The sequence below is a fragment of the Rhineura floridana genome, chromosome 9 (genome assembly GCF_030035675.1).
Source record: "Rhineura floridana isolate rRhiFlo1 chromosome 9, rRhiFlo1.hap2, whole genome shotgun sequence".
Classification (NCBI taxonomy): domain Eukaryota; kingdom Metazoa; phylum Chordata; class Lepidosauria; order Squamata; family Rhineuridae; genus Rhineura; species Rhineura floridana.
In genome coordinates, this window is record NC_084488.1 from 97,481,646 (window position 1) to 97,501,094 (window position 19,449).

The following is a 19,449-nucleotide window of genomic DNA, read 5'->3' on the forward strand; positions in this document are numbered from 1 at the left end:
GCTCTTTATAGCTTTGACTGCCTTGTTGACTGTGCAATTCTCATAACCTAGTGAATGTTTATAGTGCAGCATTGCACAGGTTTTTCATTTTAATGACTTGAGCAAAATCTCCAACTACATGTTTAATAGCTCCCTAGAGTAAGTTGTATAAATATGTGCCTGGGAATATTAGGTTGCAGTCTGAGCACTCTTATGAAGTGTTTGACATGGATGTGTGGCTGTTTTAAATTAGTGTGACTGTTTAAATTAGTGTATCTAGGTCTTTTCAGTAGCCCCAGACAGACAGGATCCTGAAGACTGCAGACTCAGCTGTTAGCGTCTGTGGGAAAGAGTTTGAAGATGGGCCATATCACTTTATTATAGTACAATGAAATGTGACCATCTCACCAGAATAGTCTTGGCTGTCCCTCGTTTCTGTGTACTGACTTGTTTTGGTTGTGCTTCTTTTGGTGGAAAACTCAAGTCAGCTAAAGAGCAGGTGGATATGGGTATTGGGTGGAAGGGGAATTAGAGGGCAAAGGCATTATTTTTTCTCATGCAATGTTATGTTAGGGTAAATAAATAGATTGCGGTCTATCAGTTGGAATCAAATATCCGAAGGGCAGTGTATTGTGTTCCATATATGCCCTGTGGCTTTCTCAGCCCTCATCTCACTGAAGCCCCTCGCACATTTCTCCAAAGCTGCTTCTGAAGATTTGGGGACCATTCACAACAGTGACAGAAGGAGTTATATCCAGAAAGAGAAATTAGATTGCCCATATACATACAGAAACTTACCATTTGGGCATATAATGCTCTGGATCCCAATGTAGGTTTCATGACAAGTACATAGGAAAATATTAATTATTTATATACCTCATTCTCATTATGACCATCCAGTTGAAACCACCACAAAGCAGTGCTGCCTATTGACAGCTGCTCCAGAAGAATACCATAGGCAGTAGTATCACAAGTTGCTGGGAGATCAACAAGAATAAAAAGGGACACATTCCCCCGTCTCTCACCTGACAAAGGTCTTCATACAGGCTGACCAAGGCAGTTTCCTTGCCAAAACTGGGCCTAAACCCCAATTAAAATGGATATAATTTTCCTTTAAAAGACCCTAGGTCTGTCCTGTGACCATCCGCAGAAAGACCATGACCAGGAAGGCAACACTGGCAATTGCTTGATAATTATTTAGATTTTCTGGATTCAGGGAGGGTTTCTTAAAGGAGTGGTCTTACCATTGCCTCTGAACAGTCCACGATCACACACCCCCATAAGCACTGGCTGCCCATTTGCTACCCGGCCAAGTTCAAGGTTCTAGTTTTAGTGTACAAAGCCCTATACAGCTTGGGACCAGGGTACCTGAAAGACCATCTTACCTCTTATATACCCAGTCGATCACTGTGCTCTGCCTCCTGCAGATACCATCTTATCAGGAGGTTCGTTCTGTACAATATAGGAAACGGATATTTAGCATGGCGCCACCTACCCTGTGGAATTCCCTCCCCTTATATATTAGGCAGGCGCCATCTCTGCTATCTTTTCAGCGCCTTTTGTAGACTTTCCTCTTTCAATAAGCCTTTTAAGTTGAGACCTATCCCAGTCTGCGCCTGCGTTAGAATTGCTTTTAATATGTTTTCTTTAATATGTTTTTAACCCCTTTTAAAAAGAAATATGTTTTTAAAGCTTTTCTTTAAAATGTTCTAAATGTTTTGTTTTAATGTATTTTGAGGTATTTTTGTTGTTATGTGCCTTCAAGTCGACTACTACTTATGGCAACCCTATGAATCAGCGACCTCAAGGAGCATCTGTCATGAACCACCCTGTTCAGATCTTGTAAGTTCAGGTCTGTGGCTTCCTTTATGGAATCAATCCATCTCTTGTTTAGCCTTCCTCTTTTTCTACTCCCTTCTGTTTTTCCCAGCATTATTATCTTTTCTAACGAATCATGTCTTCTCATGATGTGTCCAAAGTATAACCTTAGTTTCATCATTTTAGCTTCTAGTGATAGTTCTGGTTTAATTTGTTCTAGCACCCAATTATTTGTCTTTTTCACAGTCCATGGTATCCGCAAAGCTCTCCAGTACCGCATTCCAAATGAGTTGATTTTTTTCTTATCCACTTTTTTCACTGTCCAACTTTCACATCCATACATAGAGATCGGAAATACCATGGTCTGAATGATCCTGACTTTAGTGTTCAGTGATACATCTTTGCATTTGAGAACCTTTTCTAGTTCTCTCACAGCTGCCCTCCTCAGTCCTAGCCTTCTTCTGATTTCTGGGCTCCTGCTGAGAGGAAGGGCAGGATATAAATCAAATAATAAATAATAAATAAATAATAAGGAGGCATTAATCACCTTCCTGACCCAGCCAGCATGCCCTCGCTGCTAGTTTTTATTATGAGGGGCGAAAGCACAGGAGTTTGTCCAGACTAAACCAAGCACCTACTAACTGAAACTCCTCCAACACAACAGTGCTCTGGACTCCTCTTGAAATTCATCTGTTGCAACAGTGGAATGGAGGTCCTGGTGGATGCAAGCAATTTTATTCTCAAAATGCTTTCCAAACACAGCACAGCAATTCACCGTTGGTTCTACCACCTCTTTTGAGCCATACTGTAAAAGGGCTGTAGTACTTGGGAAAGCTCTGTTGGATGGCACAGTGAGGATACAGTGTAGGCAGCAAAGTATGTCTTGTTTGTTGCCTTCACTGCCACTGAGTAGGCTCGATAATGAACACCCGCTAGCGTTTGACTGCATTCGTCTGGAGCTTTTCTCTACTTGGGTTCAAGCTGTCTCCCAACTTGTTTCATTACCCTAAACTCTGGAATGTACCAAGGAGCCAAATGGGCTCTATCAAGCCAAAATGCAAAAAAAAAAAAATCCACTAAAACTGACTCAGGTTGACAGATCAAGGGAATGCCTGTTTATAAACAGGTGCATCTTCAAAGGTTGGGGGAATGCCAGTACAGACAAGGTTGTCTCATATTTCAGCAGGGAGTGCACTGGTGCTACCAGTGAAACGTCTTGCCTCCACATTACCACAAGTTGATAATCATCATCTATGGCAAACCCTTTTGTTAATGCTTTTTCCAGGTAGTGGAGGGGAAGTTGGTCTTTCAGATAACTTGGTTTAGAGTTGTTTGGGGATTTATATGTAAGCGACAAGCCCTTAAAACTATTGGTAGCTAATAGGCAGCTAGTGGCAGGTCCTTCAACACACGAGTGTTATGTGCTCAGTAAGGAGCACAACCCACCACCCAGGCTGCAGGTATAAAATAGTGCCTTGTGGCACTCCACAACTGAGTTGCCAGAGTGTAGACAGTCTTTCATTGCTATTCTGAGCCATGCAAGTAGGAGCAGAACCACCAAAAATCAGTGCCTCCAATCTGCAACTCACAGAAACAGTCCAGGAGGATACCATGGTCAATGCTATAAGGCTGCTGAGAAATCCCGGAGTAGCAGCAGGGTCACACTCCTCTGCTTCTCCTCTGGAGAAGGTCATCCATCAGGACAACCAAGGCTGATTCCATGCCCAAACCAAGATTGAATCAAGACTGGAATGGGTCCAGATAATCTGTTTGCTCCAAATATGAAGAAATTGTTTCTCAAATGGCTGCGCTGCAGTATTGGCTATGTACTCATATATCATAACATTTATCCGTAGTATACGACAGCCGGCTTTTGTTTTGCATCTCTATGAAAAAAGTAGTTCAGTGTCACTTCTATCTATTCTAAGTTGCATTTTGTGGAATAAATACTTGATTACATTTTCGAATAAAGTAAGTCTTGACACTTTCAACTAAATAATAGAATATGATGCTGTGCTTTGACTCACTAATAGTATCAGTCTGCTTTTTGAAAAGAATTGATAGTAGAGTACTGTTGGTTTGGCTTTGGTAAATTTCCAGAACAAATATGTCTTTGTTTTGTTTTTGGTTCTGTGCCTACCTCCCTTAAATGGCTGAATATCAGCAAACCCTTTTAGAAATTCCAAACACTGAAAGATTATAATCTAAAAACGGTCCATCTTTCTGTACACGTTAGTATAAGAGAACTCAGAAGTGTTCTCTCACACTAAATTTATCTAGTTTGTTCACTACTAAGGTTGCAAATCCAATGCATGTCTACTCAAAAGTAAGCTCCATTGGGTTCAATGGGACTTACTCCCAGGTAAGTGTATGTAGGATTGAAGCCTAAAATGAGGAGGAATATCAGGTAAATGTCTTCAGGCCTTTTTTATTTCTGTGAATCTAGTTGTTTAGGCAACTTGTTTGTTTTTAACGCATCAAATTTGTAGAACTTTTCAAGAATGCCAGTATAATGTGGCTTGCACGTTGCAAGCAAATCATAATTCTCTCTTACAGTTCATTCCCATTTCAAAGCCTTTTAAAATGCAACTTTTCGATCATTTCAGAAATGAATCATACACCATTTGCATGAACCATGCAAATATCTTAATGCAAATTGATTTTTCTATGAAAGTTCTATTAAAGCACTTCAGATTAATTTTTTTCTTCCTGAAGAACACCGCTTCCATTCTCTCTCATAAACAGAACTTGACCCACTAGAAGACTTTGTATAGTATTCACCAAACTTCGGTTGGTAGCCCAGCTACGTCCCTATTTGGACAGAGAGGATCTCACCTCAGTTGTTCACGCTCTGGTAACCTCCCGATTGGACTACTGCAATGCGCTCTACGTGGGGCTGCCTTTGAATCTGGCCCGGAAGCTACAGCTGGTGCAAAATGCAGCGGCCAGACTAATAACGAGGACCAGGTGGTCCAAACACATAACACCTGTTCTGGCCCGCTTGCACTGGCTACCTATATGCTTCCGGGCCAGATTCAAAGTGCTGGTTTTAACTTATAAAGCCTTATACGGCGCGGGACCACAATACCTATTGGAACGCCTCTCCCGATATGAACCTGCTCGTACTGCGCTCAACATTGAAGGCCCTCCTCCGGGCTCCAACCCATAGGGAAGCTTGGAGGATGGTAACAAGAACTAGGGCCTTCTCAGTGGTGGCCCCTGAACTGTGGAACAGTCTTCCCGAAGAGATACGAATGGCGCCGACGCTGCTATCTTTCCGGCGCCAAGTTAAAACCTTCCTATTTTATCAGGCATTTTAATTTTTTCTATATATGTTTTTAATCTGGTTTTAGATTGTGGATTTCTATATATATCTGTTTTGTATTGTTTATGTGATTTTATTGTATTCATTCATATTTGTTGTACACCGCCCAGAGAGCTATGCTAGTGGGGCGGTATAAAAATTCAATAAATCAATAAATAAAATAAATTCACCAAGTGCTAGCTTTTCCATTTTGCAGTCTACAAAATAATGTGTATACGTAAGTCTGTATTCAGCAGGTGTTCATATGCCTACTGATGAAATGGAAATGGACTGCCTTCAAGTTGATTCCAACTTATGGTGACCCTATGAAGAGGGTTTTCATGGTAAGCGGTACTCAGAGGGTGTTTGTTTACCATTACCTCCCTCTGAGGCTGATAATTACCCATTTTAATGTGCATATAATCATCTTAAAGCAACCACCATTTGAAATGTATTAGCAATAATCTTCACTATCCCAGTGAGGAGCGTAGAATGCCAAATAGAAATAGCATATTGCGTTCCCTTTCATTCTAGGCACTCATTTGGGTTAATACTGCTGATCTGATTAAATAGCTGAATTCACTTGGAACACCCATATAGAAATGGTTCCCTTAATGGAGGGAGACTGGTCCAGTAGGGCAAATAAGGCACTGCTCCACCAACCTCAGCCAGTTGCCACCTGCCTTGCTTTCTTACTTACAATCAACCGGGAAGGCTCTGCCTGTCATTGGCTCTGGCTTCAACTTCTGTTGTTCTCCCTGCCTTCCACCCTACCAGTCCCAATGGGCACCAGCCACCACTGCTTAATGGTTTTTGCCCCAATCCCAAGAAACTACGTGGATGTGAACTCCACTAAAATCCAACAGATTGGAATGCTACTAAAGGATTGTACTATAGCTACTTTAAGCATAACTGACCTGAAAAAAGCCCAGGTGTGCTAAGTTATAAACTGTTGACTTATATTTCCCAAAGTTGACCTGTATTTTATTAATTTTAAGATATATTCAAAATTCTGAAGGTTATGGAGAAATACATCGCTTCTCTCATTTTTATTCTGAAAGAAAAAAGTGTGATACCTTTTTATATCAGTTATCAGCACACATTGCATACACGCTTAAAAAGAGAAACAAAATATGTTTATTTAGCATTTTGTTTACCATTTGTCTTCTGACATTGAAGATTTGAGGTGAGATTTGTGAGTATGTGTGTTTACATATAACTGTTTAGCAGGTAAAACTCAAGGCCTAAATGGTGTGGTTATAATCTGTTTCTAACAATAATAAGAGGGGGTAGAGTGTGGGATATATTGTTAGATTTACTGTACATGTTATCTTCGAAGAAAAAAATCATGCTGACTTTCAGATGTTCTGAAAATGGCCCTCTCTTTTTGAACTAGAATGAGGGAGAGGCCGCTTAGAGCGAGCCTTGTTGTACAGCAGCTGGGTGCTGTTTTGTGATAATGCAGGAGTGTTGGGGTTACTTTGATGAACTGTGTGTTTGCTGGGGGAATGATCTAATGGTAGATTCTCAGAAGTTGGGATTCGGATTTTCTCTCTTCTTGTGAGTAAACTACCTCTCTCCCTTTCTGAAAGAGATTTTGAAAATTAAAGCTATATTAATGCATTGAGACTTAACAGCAGTTTTTTGTCTCTGCATCTGATGACAGCTGCCCTCATTTATGCCACTATGAAAGCCATTTTGTGGAGTGTCAAGTGGCAGGCTGATGGAGTTTCCCCTCACAAGAGATCAATCTCTTGAAAGCATGGATTTATTTTTCTGAGAATTAAAACATACAACACATACCTAGCCTCTGTCCTTTGCTGGATACTGTTCCTTTGCTGGATACTGTTCCTTTGCTTGAAGCCCTAAAAAATAGAAGACTGACTGATTTATTTAGACAATTTATATACCACTTAACTACAATAGTCTTTAAGCAACAATACAATAAAAGTAAAAATCAGTTAAAAACTATAAAATCAGAAATGATTGTAAATGCCTAATATAATTAAATCTTGAATAGGCACCAGGAATCCAACAGGCAGGGTCTGTCTGATCTCAGCTGGAAGGGAGTTCTACAAAAGAGCGACAAAATTATGCATTCTACATAAAATAGAGGAAAAAATGTTTTTCTCCAGGCCTTCATATCTCTAGTTTAGCATTGCACTGGAGTTCAACAGAAAGCAAATTTCCGGGATTAATCCACAATTATGCATGGTTTCCACCAACATTTATCATCTCTAGAGTATTTCCTTAACTAACTTTTCAAACATGATTTGAATGTTTAAAATTATTTCCTGTTAGAACCAAAACTTTGTGAAATAGGCTGGTTTTACTAGAATTTATGTTTCACTCAGTAACTTATGCAAAGAACTAACTTGGTGGTTTTTCATTTAGCTCCATTCCTAGTACAAATCTATTGATTTTACCTGAACTGGTAGTCTTCAATTGGTGATCCTTTCTGAATTGCTTTTTGAGACTTCAGCATGGCCTGTAAATTCAGATTCTCTGCTTCATCTTCTTTCTCTGTCTTTTGGTGATAATTCAGCAGATCTCGGCCGCTCATATCGGAGCGTATGAAACTTGACACAAACTCCTTCTCTGAAATGTCAGGAATATGGATGTAGTTTGTGTTTTTCAAAGAGAGGCTTTGCAACTCAATATTACATAAAATTAGAAAATAGCTATGTCAGAAAAGGGCAACCAAAATGTTCAAGGGAACAGAGCATCTCCCCTATGAGGAAAGGTTGCAGCAGTCAGGCTTTTTAAGTTTAGAGAAAAGGTGAGTAAGAAGTATCATGACAGAAGTGTATAAAATTATGCATGGCCTGAAGAATGTGGATAGATAATTTTTTCTCCCTCTCATATAACATAGAACTCGTGAACACCCAATAAAACGGAATGTTGGAAAATTCAGGACAAGACAAAAGAAAGTACTTCTTCATGCAGCATATAGTTAACCATAGAATTTGCTCCCACAGGAGGCAGTGATGGCCACTAACTTGGATGGCTTTAAAAGAGGATTAGACAAATACATGGAGGATAAGGCTATCAGTGGCTACTAGCCCTGATGGCTATGCTTTGTCTGCATAGTCAGAGGCAGTATGCTTCTTAATACCAGTTGCGGGAAACCACAGGAGGGGAGAGTGCTCTTGTGGTCACATCTTGCTTGCAGGTGTTCCACAGGCATCTGGTTGGCCACTGTGAGAACAGGATGTTGGACTAGATGTGGAAAAATGAAATCTAATATAATCCAGGGTCATCATCCCATCAGTTGTCACCTGGCAGCAGCCATTACATCAGGCTGCAACAGAGGAGGGAAAGTAAGGAATGCAAGGCCATTTCTTCAGTGCAGCTGAGAGACCAGTAACTTTTGGCTCCTCCATAAACTTTTCCACCCCAGTGGGTCACTCAAATAACTTTTTAACTAGTTGGCTTATTTTCTCCTTCGTCCGGATCCATTTTCCTTTCGAGTCATGTCATTTTTGTTTGTAAGCCAAATGGCAGAGACTGTCCTGTTCACAATGCTATCTAAGCTGCTGTAGGAGCCTTTTTTGGCTAACAGCAGAATAAAAATGCTTTAAATGAATAAAGCAGGGGCATGGGGGGAAATCATTTTATTGCTTATGTCCATCTTTTAAAATATCTACTCTCATCTGAGGGGAGGGATTGGAATCAGCGCAAAGAGCTTTCTGAAAATGCCAATATTGTTACTAAATTCATAAATCTAAATAAAACGTTAACACACTCTATATATAATGGCATTTTCCTGATCAGCTACTATGTATGGTACAAATGCATCTAAGGGCCAAATTTAAATATATAAAAAAGGCAGGTTTTAAAAAATGCAAATTACATCAGTGGAGGGGTGTGTGTGTGTGCATGCACACGCATTTACATCAGTGGAGGGGTGTGTGGGAGAGAGAGTGGGAGAGAGAGAAACTCAAAGAAGTTTGTGTCAAATGACACCAGAGCAGGTATGGAGTGAGAAATTAACCTTTGCTGCAGCACACCTTAATGTGGTGAGGGGGTTTGAGAGTGTCAAAGAAGCTAAAAGCAATGCCGTTCAGGAGTCTAGACCAAGAGGCTAGACGCCTAGCAGGGTCACCCTAGGTGGAATGGTCAAAGCTGAGACACCAGACTAGGATGCATCCAGACCTCAAAGGAAGGCAATGGTAAACCATCTCTGAATACCAGAAAAACCCTATGAAAAGACTATTCAAAATGCAACACAAGATAGTGCTGGAAGATGAGACCCCCAGGTCAGATGGCACTCAGCGAGCTACTGGGGAAGAACAATGGACAACTACGAGTAGCACTGTGACTAATGATGAAACTGGGTCAAAGCCAAAAGAAAGCCTGGAAGCTGATGGGCACAGATGTGAAAGGAGAGTCCAGAGTTGTATAATGTCAGAAGCATGAATCGGGGAAAGTTAGAAATTGTCAAGCCAGAAATGGAAATACAAAATATTTTATGCAGGAAATGATAAATTAAGAAGAAACAGAGTTGCTCTAATAGTGAGGTGATGTAGCAAAAGCAGTTAGAAGCTATAATGCAAGGTCTGAGCAAATGATATCAATGAGAATTAATGGGAAACCTATCAACATAACCATCATACAAGTCTATGCTCCAATGGAGGAGGAGGAGCAGCAGCAGCAGAAGTAGTAGTAGTAGGTAGTAGTACAGGAAGAAATTGATCACACACCAAAACAGGATGCTCTGATAATCATGGGGGACTGGAATGCAAAAGTAGGGAACAGAGAAGAATTAGAAATTGTGGGGAAATGAGGCTTAGGAGATAGAAATGAAGCAGGAGAGAGACTTACTGAATTCTGTGAAGCCAATAATTTCTTTCTTGCAAACACATTTTTGGGGCAACATAAAAGAAGACTGTACACATGGACATCACCAAATGGCCAATATAGGAATCAAATTGATTATATAATTTGTAGCAGAAGGTGGAGAAGTTCCATACTTTCTGTGAAAACAAGACCAGGAGCAGACTACGGTACAGATCATTAACTGGTAATATCAAAAATCAGAGTAAAGCTAAAGAAGAAGAACAAAGCTATCATTATGCCAAAATACAATCTAAATAACATCCCAGAAGAATATAAAGATCAAATAAGGAACAGGTTTGAGGCTTTAAACTTTTGTGACAGAGAACCAGAAGAACTATGGACTGAAGTCAGGGACATTATCAGGGAAGAATGCAAAAAGACAATACCTCTAGTTAAAAAGAGAGAAAAACCTCAACGGATGACTGAAGAAACTCTTAAAATGGTTAAAGAGAGAAGGAAAGCAAACGCAAAAGGAGATAGAAACACAGTTAAAACCCTAAATGTAATAATACAGTGACTAGTACGTAGGGACAAAGAGAACTATTAGAATAATTATTGTACAGAAATAGAAGAAGACAATAAAAGTGGAACGAGACCCCTATTTCAAAAGATGAGAGAAATCAAAGGGAAATTCAAACCAAGAGTAAGGATGTTGAATAATCAACAGGGGAACATACTGACTGACGAAGATATAAAAGAGGTGCAACAATGACAGATTCATTCACAGATGAACCGTATGAATAAGAATCAGAAATTTTAGAATGTGAGGTGAAAGCTGCTCTTAAAATACATGGAAGAAACAAATCACCAGGAACAGATGGCACACCAATAGAGTTGCTACAAGCTATTGAGACTGAATCTGTCCAAATTTTGACAAAAATTTGTCAACAAATATGGAAAACTAAACAATGGCTGACAGACTGAACGTGCTCAATATACATCCCAATTCCAAAGAAAGGGGATCCCAGGAAATGCAGTAATTATCGAACTATTGCCTTAATATCCCATGCAAGTGAAGTAATGCTCAAGATTCTACAACAAAGTCTCTTACCATATATGGAGTGAGAAATGCCAGACGTCCAAGCTGGATTTAGAAAGGGTAGAGGCACCAGGGATCATATCGCAAACATACGTTGGATAATGGAACGGACCAAGGAATTTCAGAAGAAAATCACCCTGTGCTTTATAGATTACAGCAAAACCTTTGATTGTGTTGAATTGAACTCCGGCCATGAGCAGAGCTTCGGCTGTGTTACCGCTGCTTACCACTCTGCGCCACGGAGGGTCACTTACCTGGGAGAAAGTCCCATTGAATCCAATGGAGCTTACTTCTGAGTAGGCATGTATTGGATTGCACTTTTAGTTGGGAAAGCTGGGTGAAGGGATACCTCCAGCCAATCCAATACCACACACACACACACACACACACACACACACACACACACACACACACACACACACACAAATATATGCACACGAGCAGCAGCAAGCAGGTAGCTGATTCCTGTGTTACCTATTCAGGATTCTCTCAAATATGCAGAAACTGCTATCCTGTTTTGTGGTGGCACTTCCAAACTGATAGGCACTCATTCACCTGAGTTTGCTATTGGAGGGAATAATAATCTGATAAAAATATATATCTGGCACAAAATGAGTATAAAATATATATCTCAAAAATAATTTTTCCCTACTCAGCCAAAAATCCTTTCTCTTCCAACAAGGCTTTTAAGAAGATACCTTTATCCCAATCTGTGCCTATATTGGAACTGTTTTTAAATATGTTTTTAGCGTTTTATCATTTGTTGTCTGCTATCCTGGGCTCCTTCTGTGGAAGGGTGGGATATAAATTTAATAAATAAAATAAAAAATCATTTGATATTCTAGCTATGTGCAACTGTTACATTTCTTTCCTTACCTTTTATGGTTGCCTTTGATAACCAGCTTAAGATCTCTGCCAGGGAGTCTGTCTGTAAAATATCACGAAGCTTTTCCAGGATCTAGAGGAAAGAGAGATCAAACTGGTCAAACGAGGCACCGCAGTCAGGGCGGCTGCAAGACATTTTGCTTCCTAAGGCAAAGGACAAGATGGCATCACTCCCCAATTCCACATACAGAAACCAGCTGGGCCAATGCTTGAATCTTACTTCAGCACTAGTGTCCTCCTCCCCACCTGAAGTCAACAGAAGCTAGCTTAGAGGACACCAAGCAAAGTATATGGCACCCACAGCTTTGTCTCCCAACAACTGACTGCTGCAGTGTCACCACTCTGCCTGTCTGTTCGGTGCCCACTCAAACAAATGCAGTAGCAGAAGCACCAATGGTGATGTGTGAGAAGGGGCAACATGTGCACACACAGTGTGTGGCCTGGGTTTTGCTTGCTTGCTGAGTCATGGGCCTTTCTCAGCAATGCTGTCTAGGTGGGACAGCCCACCAACACAGACCCACAACAAGCAACCACTGCTGTGGTTGATAGGAATATAGGAATGGCTCAGGAGGAAATCCTGGTGTGTGAATGAGATATTTATACCCCCAATATCTGTTGTCTGAAGCAGTCACCTCATTCATTCTGCCTAATGGTGGGGCCGGCCCTACAAAAACAAAGTCAATAGAATAGCCTTAATGTACACACCGGTTTTGATTAATTTCTTTTAGTTCAAGGTATACCCATGTTTTATGTTACATAGGAAGTAAAATTACATAGCTGTGCATATGTCCAGAATGAAACCAATTTTTGTAGAATTCTCTTGGCTCAGGTGATGATTGGGCTTATGCTAAACCAAAAACTAAATCTAAATTACATTTGAGTTAGCACACATTCTTATCCTAGGCATAAAATCTGGATACATAATTCAAAGCTTGGAAAAGTTACTTTTTTGAACTACAACTCCCATCAGCCCAATCCAGTGGCCATGCTGGCTGGGGCTGATGTGAGTTGTAGTTCAAAAAAGTAACTTTTCCAAGCTCTGCCATGCATATGTTCTGGTCACAATATTACATAGGATTTCGAATATTTTGATCTAAGCTAATAGAAGTCAAGGAAGCAAGAGCCAGATATGTATGAAGAACAGAAAACAGGATACCTTTTTGCATGGCACCTTAAGCACACTCTTTAATGCTGGAGCACAGAAAGTAACTTTGGGAAAGACCAGCATCTTTTTCTTGAGCAAAGGAAAAATGCTTAAGTGATAAGCTACCTGTGTGGACTGCATTTCATGTAAAGAACTTCTGAAAGACTGGCATATCTGTTGGCAGTGTTGTGACCTGCAGAACTCCAATTTATGGTAATACCAATGTGAGCATACTCCTTGGTACTGCTTGTTTTCTGGAATGAATTCCCTTCTACAATATGGTGGCACCAATAGTGGCATGTTTCTGTTGTTTACTAAAAATTTACCTTTTTGTCCAGGCATTCCCTAACTGGTGGTGCCAGTTTACAGCTGCCTTCTATATTGTTTTGATGATCTTTTATTGTATTGATATGTTTTAATCCCCTGTTGTAAACTGTTTTGTAAACCAGAAACACTAGCAAGATAAACTAATACGCAGAGTAGGAATTACCCTGGCTGTCAACCAGTATTTCTATCATATAAATAACAGAAAAAATAAACACTGTGTCTTGATCTCTAGGGAGACTGTCTTGTTCTAGGCAAGATAAATTTAAACAGGAAGCAAATGCATTACTGTGATTTATCCACTGTGATTAACCAGGGTTCATCTTGGCATCTGTAAACAGCAGCCTTTACTTCATTCTGGATTTTTCTTGAGACTTTTGCTTCGGTATCCAAACATAGACTTACAGCCATGAGAACTAGATGTGTTATTATTCTGAAATGAGGAAAGCTGAATTCTTTCAAACTATTTATTGAAGATGGAGCTGATGATATTTCCAAGCTCATATTCTGTATCATTCATTTCAATTATGCCTGCAGCTTTAATTTATAATTCTGGCCTGATAACAATACAAACCAATTGAGGCACCAAAAAGACCATTCCAGTCCATTCTCTGAAAGCTTTACTAGAGAATCCATGCATATTCCATTGTTTTATTTCATCATTCTTCCACTCTGTAATTAAAAAACCAACTTTGGCAAACAGGAAACCTAAATTAACATCCAGGCCTTGCTTTTTTTGTCTGCAGAGACAGCGCAACCTGAAACTTGAAAAGGGTGTGTAAGTATTTATTTGTGTGCTCCATATACTTATTTGGCTTCATGAAGAGTTCTATGAAACTCAAAAGCTTGCAAATCAAAATCTCAAAAATTCTCTCCCCCCCTTTTTATGAGCCACTAAACTTTTAGAAGCCACCTTTTCAACAAATTGGTGGTTTTCAAAATGACAGTGCAGTTCAATACATGTCTACTCAGAAGTAAGCTCCATTGAGTTCAAGGGGACCTGGGAGTAAGTGTGTATTCAGCCTTAGTCTCTAGGAAAAGTCTATAGAATTGCAGCCTAAAGGTACCATATATCATTCTCCTCTTTTTATCATACAAAGTGGAAGCATATTATATATAAGAGAACCACTTACTGATCATTTCTTACTTTTATTTCCTGGTCCAGGTAGCTGGGGGTATAATTAATGTTGTCTACGGTGTCTGGTCTGTAGCGCATGGCCTGGGCTGGTGAAAGAGGGTGCAGCTCCTGAGGAATCCGATTTTGTTCACGGCCTCCATGATATTTCCTCAAAGGATCATCCTGATGATAAAGCAGCATGTAAAGTGACAAAGACAACATCCACCTCAAAAAAGAAAAAAACCACCCGCCCAACTTTCGGTACTACTTCTGGTTGCCTCCAGTAGTGCTGGCCTAATTATTATGTTGACAGTGCAGGCATGGGGAAATCTGTGGCCCCGCAGATGTTGTACTCATGTTGATCAGCAATGATGAGAATAAGACTCCAACAATATCTGGATATCAGTGGTTTAGAAAAACACAGAAAGCTGCCCGATACTGCATCAGACCATTGGGCCATTTAGCTCAGTATTGTCTGTGCTGACTGGCAGGAGCTCTACCCCAAGAAGTCCGCTCTGCTCCCTCCCTTATGGTTTTGCAGAGACTTCTGAAAACGATCTTGTTCCGGAGAGCCTTTGGGAGGGACTGAAGGTAGAGCCTGACACTGATTTTATTATTTTATGCCTTCTACATTAAATTTTACCCTTGTAGTCCCCTTTAGTACCACTCCCTATGTGTGTGTGTGTGTGTAGTATTTTGTGTATTTTAATTTATTTTAATGTTTTGTGATGCTATTGTTTACAATTTTATTATGTACATGTTTGATTTTATTTTTGTAAGCCGCCCTGAGTGCCCTGTTACAGGGTAGAAGGGCGGGATAGAAATATTTTAAATAAATAAATAAAATGTAAATGTACTGCCTTCAAGTCAATTCCGACTTACGGTAACCCTATGAATAGGGTTTTCATGAGGCTGAGAGGCAGTGACTGGCCCAAGATCACCCAGTGAGCTTCATGGTTATGTGGGGATTCGAACCCTGGTCTCCCAGGTCATAGTCCAACACCTTAACCACTACACCACACTGGCTCTCTAAATAAATAAATAAATAGGATTTTTTTTTCAGCCTCGCCCAGAGCTAGCAGGGGTTGAACCTGGGATCTTCTGGATGTAAGGTAGACACTCTACTTCTGCGCTATGACACTTTCTCCATCTCTACTTGAGCATAAGGCTCTAGCCACATTGGGGCTCTTGTGATGCTGAAATTATCAGCATCCTCTAGAAAACTGAGCAGGTTGTGCACCTGGCTCCCTTTAAATGTCTTTCACCCAAGGACCAGTTAGGGCAAAATGCCGCCATGAGTTTAAAATATGTCTGCATCTAATGAGCATAGTTGTCTGTTTTGTTTGTTTTTTAAAAAGCAAATTGCAGAAGTTGAGGGGGGTGATAATTGAAGGGATCAGAGTAGGTGTGGAGGAGGGATTTAACCCTTTTATCTGCTGCTGGAGTCCTGAGGAAAATTCCTCTTCTGAATCTAGTATTTTCTTCAGGGGGTAATCACCCAAGATGCCAATGGATGGGTTTCCCCCCAAACATTCAGTGGAAGGTACAATAGATTCTGTACACATGTACAGCTACATGTATAACCAGGCATCCTGATTGCACAGGTTTCCTGGTCACCTGGAAAAGCCTATGCATAAACCCCTATTCTAAACCCCTATTGAGGTGTTCAGTATCCACAGTTACTGAATCCATGTAGATCAGATACGGCCAGCTCTGCCCTCAATCTACATGCATTCATTTGAACGTCTATAAAATCCTTCACATGCACAGCGGTAGGAGCAGCGGGCTTTACATGATTACATGGATTAAGACCTCTGGCCACGAAACTGTACACATAGGGGCTCTCTACAGACTTACGGTTCACGGAATGTAGATTGGGAGTGGAGCTTGAGTAACTGTTCTACAAATGTTCAGTATCCATGGAGAAAGTGAATGCCTGAATGGGGTGGGGGGGTCACCTTCTGCCGAGAGCTGGATTAGTACACATGGAGAGGTCAAGGGGTACTGTCCTACCCCTTCTTTATCTGTTCAGTCACACGGGGAAGGAAAGGTGAGAACAGGACCATAGATATATGTGGGACCCTGCAACAAAATTTTGCCCTGTGGAGTATTGCCCTCTTCAGTAGGGTGGCCAGATGAAAAAGAGGGCTACCTTGAATAGTGGTGTAGAAGAGAGCATTTCAGCAAGTGTAGCTTGTCAATTATCAAAGGCATAGGAGCCCTGTCCCTTTTTTCATCTCACCTCTGCACTCTTTTAGGATGTTGGGAGTGTTGATAACAGTCCACAGGCCTTACATCGTTATCTTACATCGAATATCTTGACCCATTTCAGTCTGGGTTCAGGCCTGGTTATGGGACTGAATTGGCCTTGGTCGCCCTGATGCAGAGCCACGCCTAGGCACTGGGAAGTGGGGCAGTTGCCCCGGGCCCCGGGCTTTGGGTGGCCCCCGCACTTGGCAATCTGAGAAGCTGGGCTGTGGCAGGGTTTTTCCTCTCTCTTCAGCCATGCAGCAGCCATCTCGCCAGCCGCTTCCCAAGCTGATTTTAGGCGCGAGGTTTGAATCCCCTGCCTGCTCTTCAGCTGCATGCCTGAGTCAGTGGCTTCCCTGTGCTGCCGCCACTCATCAGCTGTGAAGCGGGTGTGTGGCGCTTAGCCAGCTAATTTTAGGCTGGAGGTTTGAATCCCCTGCCTGCTCTTCGGCTGTGTGACTGAGTCAGTGGCTTCCCTGTGCTGCCGCTGCTCATCAGCTGTGAAAATCTAGATTTTGACAAGTTGATTAGTGATTTTGCAAAAGTGAAAGCAAGGAAAATAAATCTTTGAGAATAAATATATTGTTTCTTATATTTGTATTATTTTAATTTTAATCCGAAAGTAATTGCCCATCAACAAAGCAGCCAGACCCAGACATTTACAGAAATGATTAAATTCTGTCACCCTCGATATTTAAAACAATGGTTCTGCCAAAGTGTTTTCAATTGTTTAGTTAGGAAGATAAAGATGGGAAAATATGCCTAGAAATAGACTGCCATATCTAGCAGATATCAACAAAGGGAAGACAGATGTCGAGAGACCAGTGAAGAAATGGATATGTATGGAACAGGTTGACTAGAGGCCTATTCCCTGAAGTGAAGGTAATCATATTTGTATTTAATAGGTTGTTAGCCTCATATGTAAATATTATAATTACATATATTCGTAAATAAAATATATATCTCTCTCTAAATATATATATATAGAGAGAGAAAGAATGTAGGGGGGGCAACTATGCTTTTGTCCCGGACCCCGCACATGCTAAGGGTGGGCCTGCCCTGATGGATGACCTTTATTGGGAGAAGGACAGGGGGAGTGCAACCCTGTTACTCTTACCTGATCTCTCAGCAGCTTTTGATACCATTGACCATGGCATCCTTCTGGGTCGACTTGGTGAGATGGATATTGGAGGCACTGTTTTGCAGTGATTCCAATCCTATCTCCAAGGTCATTTTCAGATAATAGCATTGGGTGATTGTCTTTTGGCCCCCTGGCAGTTGTGCTGTGGGGTGCCGCAGGGTACCATCTTGTCCCCCATGCTGTTTAACATCTATATGAAGCCCTTGGGAGGGATCATCAGGAGATTTGGGGCGAGGTGTCAGCAGTACACTGATGATACTCAGCTCTATTTCTTTGTAACATCTGAATCGGGAGAGGCCGTGCAAGCCCTGGACCGCTGCCTGGACTCGGTAGTGGGCTGGATGAGGGCCAATAAACTGAGTCTGAATCCTAGGAAGATGGAGGCACTGTGGGTTGGTGGTTCCCGAGTTTGGATAATTGGTCAGTTGCCTGCTTTGGATGAGGTTGTACTCCCTTTGAAAGAGCAGGTCCATAGTCTGGGGGTGCTTCTGGATCCATCTTTGTCACTAGAGGCCCAGGTGACCTCAGTGGCTAGGAGTGCCTTTTACCAGCTTCGGCTGGTAAGACAGTTGCTGCCATTTATGAACCGGAATAGCCTGACCACTGTTGTCCACGCACTGGGACACGCACTCTAGGCTTGATTACTGCAATGCGCTCTATGTGGGGCTGCCCTTGAGGTTGGTCTGGAAGCTGCAGCTGGTGCAAAATGCAGCAGCGAGACTGCTCACTGGGCCAGGGTATCGCCAACATGTCACTCCGCTGCTGAAAGAATTGCACTGGCTGCCCATTTGCTACTGGGCCAAGTTCAAGGTTCTAGTCTTGGTGTACAAAGCCCTATACAGCTTGGGACCGAGATACCTGAAACACCGTCTTATCCCTTATATACCCACTCGATCACTGCACTCTGCAGGTGAGGCCTCCTGCAGATACCATCTTTTTAGGAGGTCCATTCCACACGACATAGGAACAGACCTTTAGTGTGGCAGCACCTAACTTGTGGAATTCCCTTCCCTTAAATATTAGGCAGGCGCCATCTCTGTTATCTTTTTGGCGCCTATTGAAGACCTTCCTCTTTCAACAAGGCTTTTAAGTTGAGACCTTATCCCAGTCTGTGTCTGTGTTGAAACTGCTTTTCAATGTTTTTAAATCTTTTTTAAAAACAACATGTTCTTAACCTTTTTTTAAGATGTTGAAAGCTTAAAAAAAAATTTTTTAAAGGTGTTTTGTTTTAATGCATTTTAAAGTATGTTTTTATGATGTTTTAAAGTGTTTTAGTGCTTTTGTTTGCCACCCTGGGCTCCTGCTGGGAGGAACAGCAGGATATAAATCAAATAATAAATAAATAAATAAATAAAATTGTCTGTTCCAAATTAAAACAGAAGGTGTAGTATCTGACACCCTCTAGAATCTAGATCAGCCTTTCCCAACCAGTGTGCCTCCAGATGTTGTTGGACCACAACTCCCATCAGCCTCAGCCAGCATTGCCAATGGCTGAGGCTGATGGGAGTTGTGGTCCAACAACGTCTGGAGGCGCACCGGTTGGGAAAGGCTGATCTAGAGTCTAGATATTGTTGGACTCCAACCCCCATCAGCCTCAGTCAGCATGGCC

The 19,449-nt window shown here is 41.3% G+C and overlaps 1 protein-coding gene across 1 annotated transcript in view; it reads right to left on the bottom strand.

Moving 5' to 3' along the window:
- Positions 1 to 6,459: 6,459 nt before the first annotated feature.
- The window catches only part of C9H4orf17 (chromosome 9 C4orf17 homolog), a 31,265-nt gene continuing 18,275 nt past the window's right edge, over positions 6,460 to 19,449 (bottom strand). Inside the window, exons 6-10 of the mRNA XM_061582946.1 lie at positions 14,480 to 14,632; positions 11,856 to 11,937; positions 7,528 to 7,699; positions 6,905 to 6,966; positions 6,460 to 6,686 (exon numbers count right to left, since the gene is read on the bottom strand). Of these exons, the coding sequence (XP_061438930.1) occupies positions 6,460 to 6,686; positions 6,905 to 6,966; positions 7,528 to 7,699; positions 11,856 to 11,937; positions 14,480 to 14,632 (696 nt within the window). The remainder of the gene's footprint in view (positions 6,687 to 6,904; positions 6,967 to 7,527; positions 7,700 to 11,855; positions 11,938 to 14,479; positions 14,633 to 19,449) is intronic.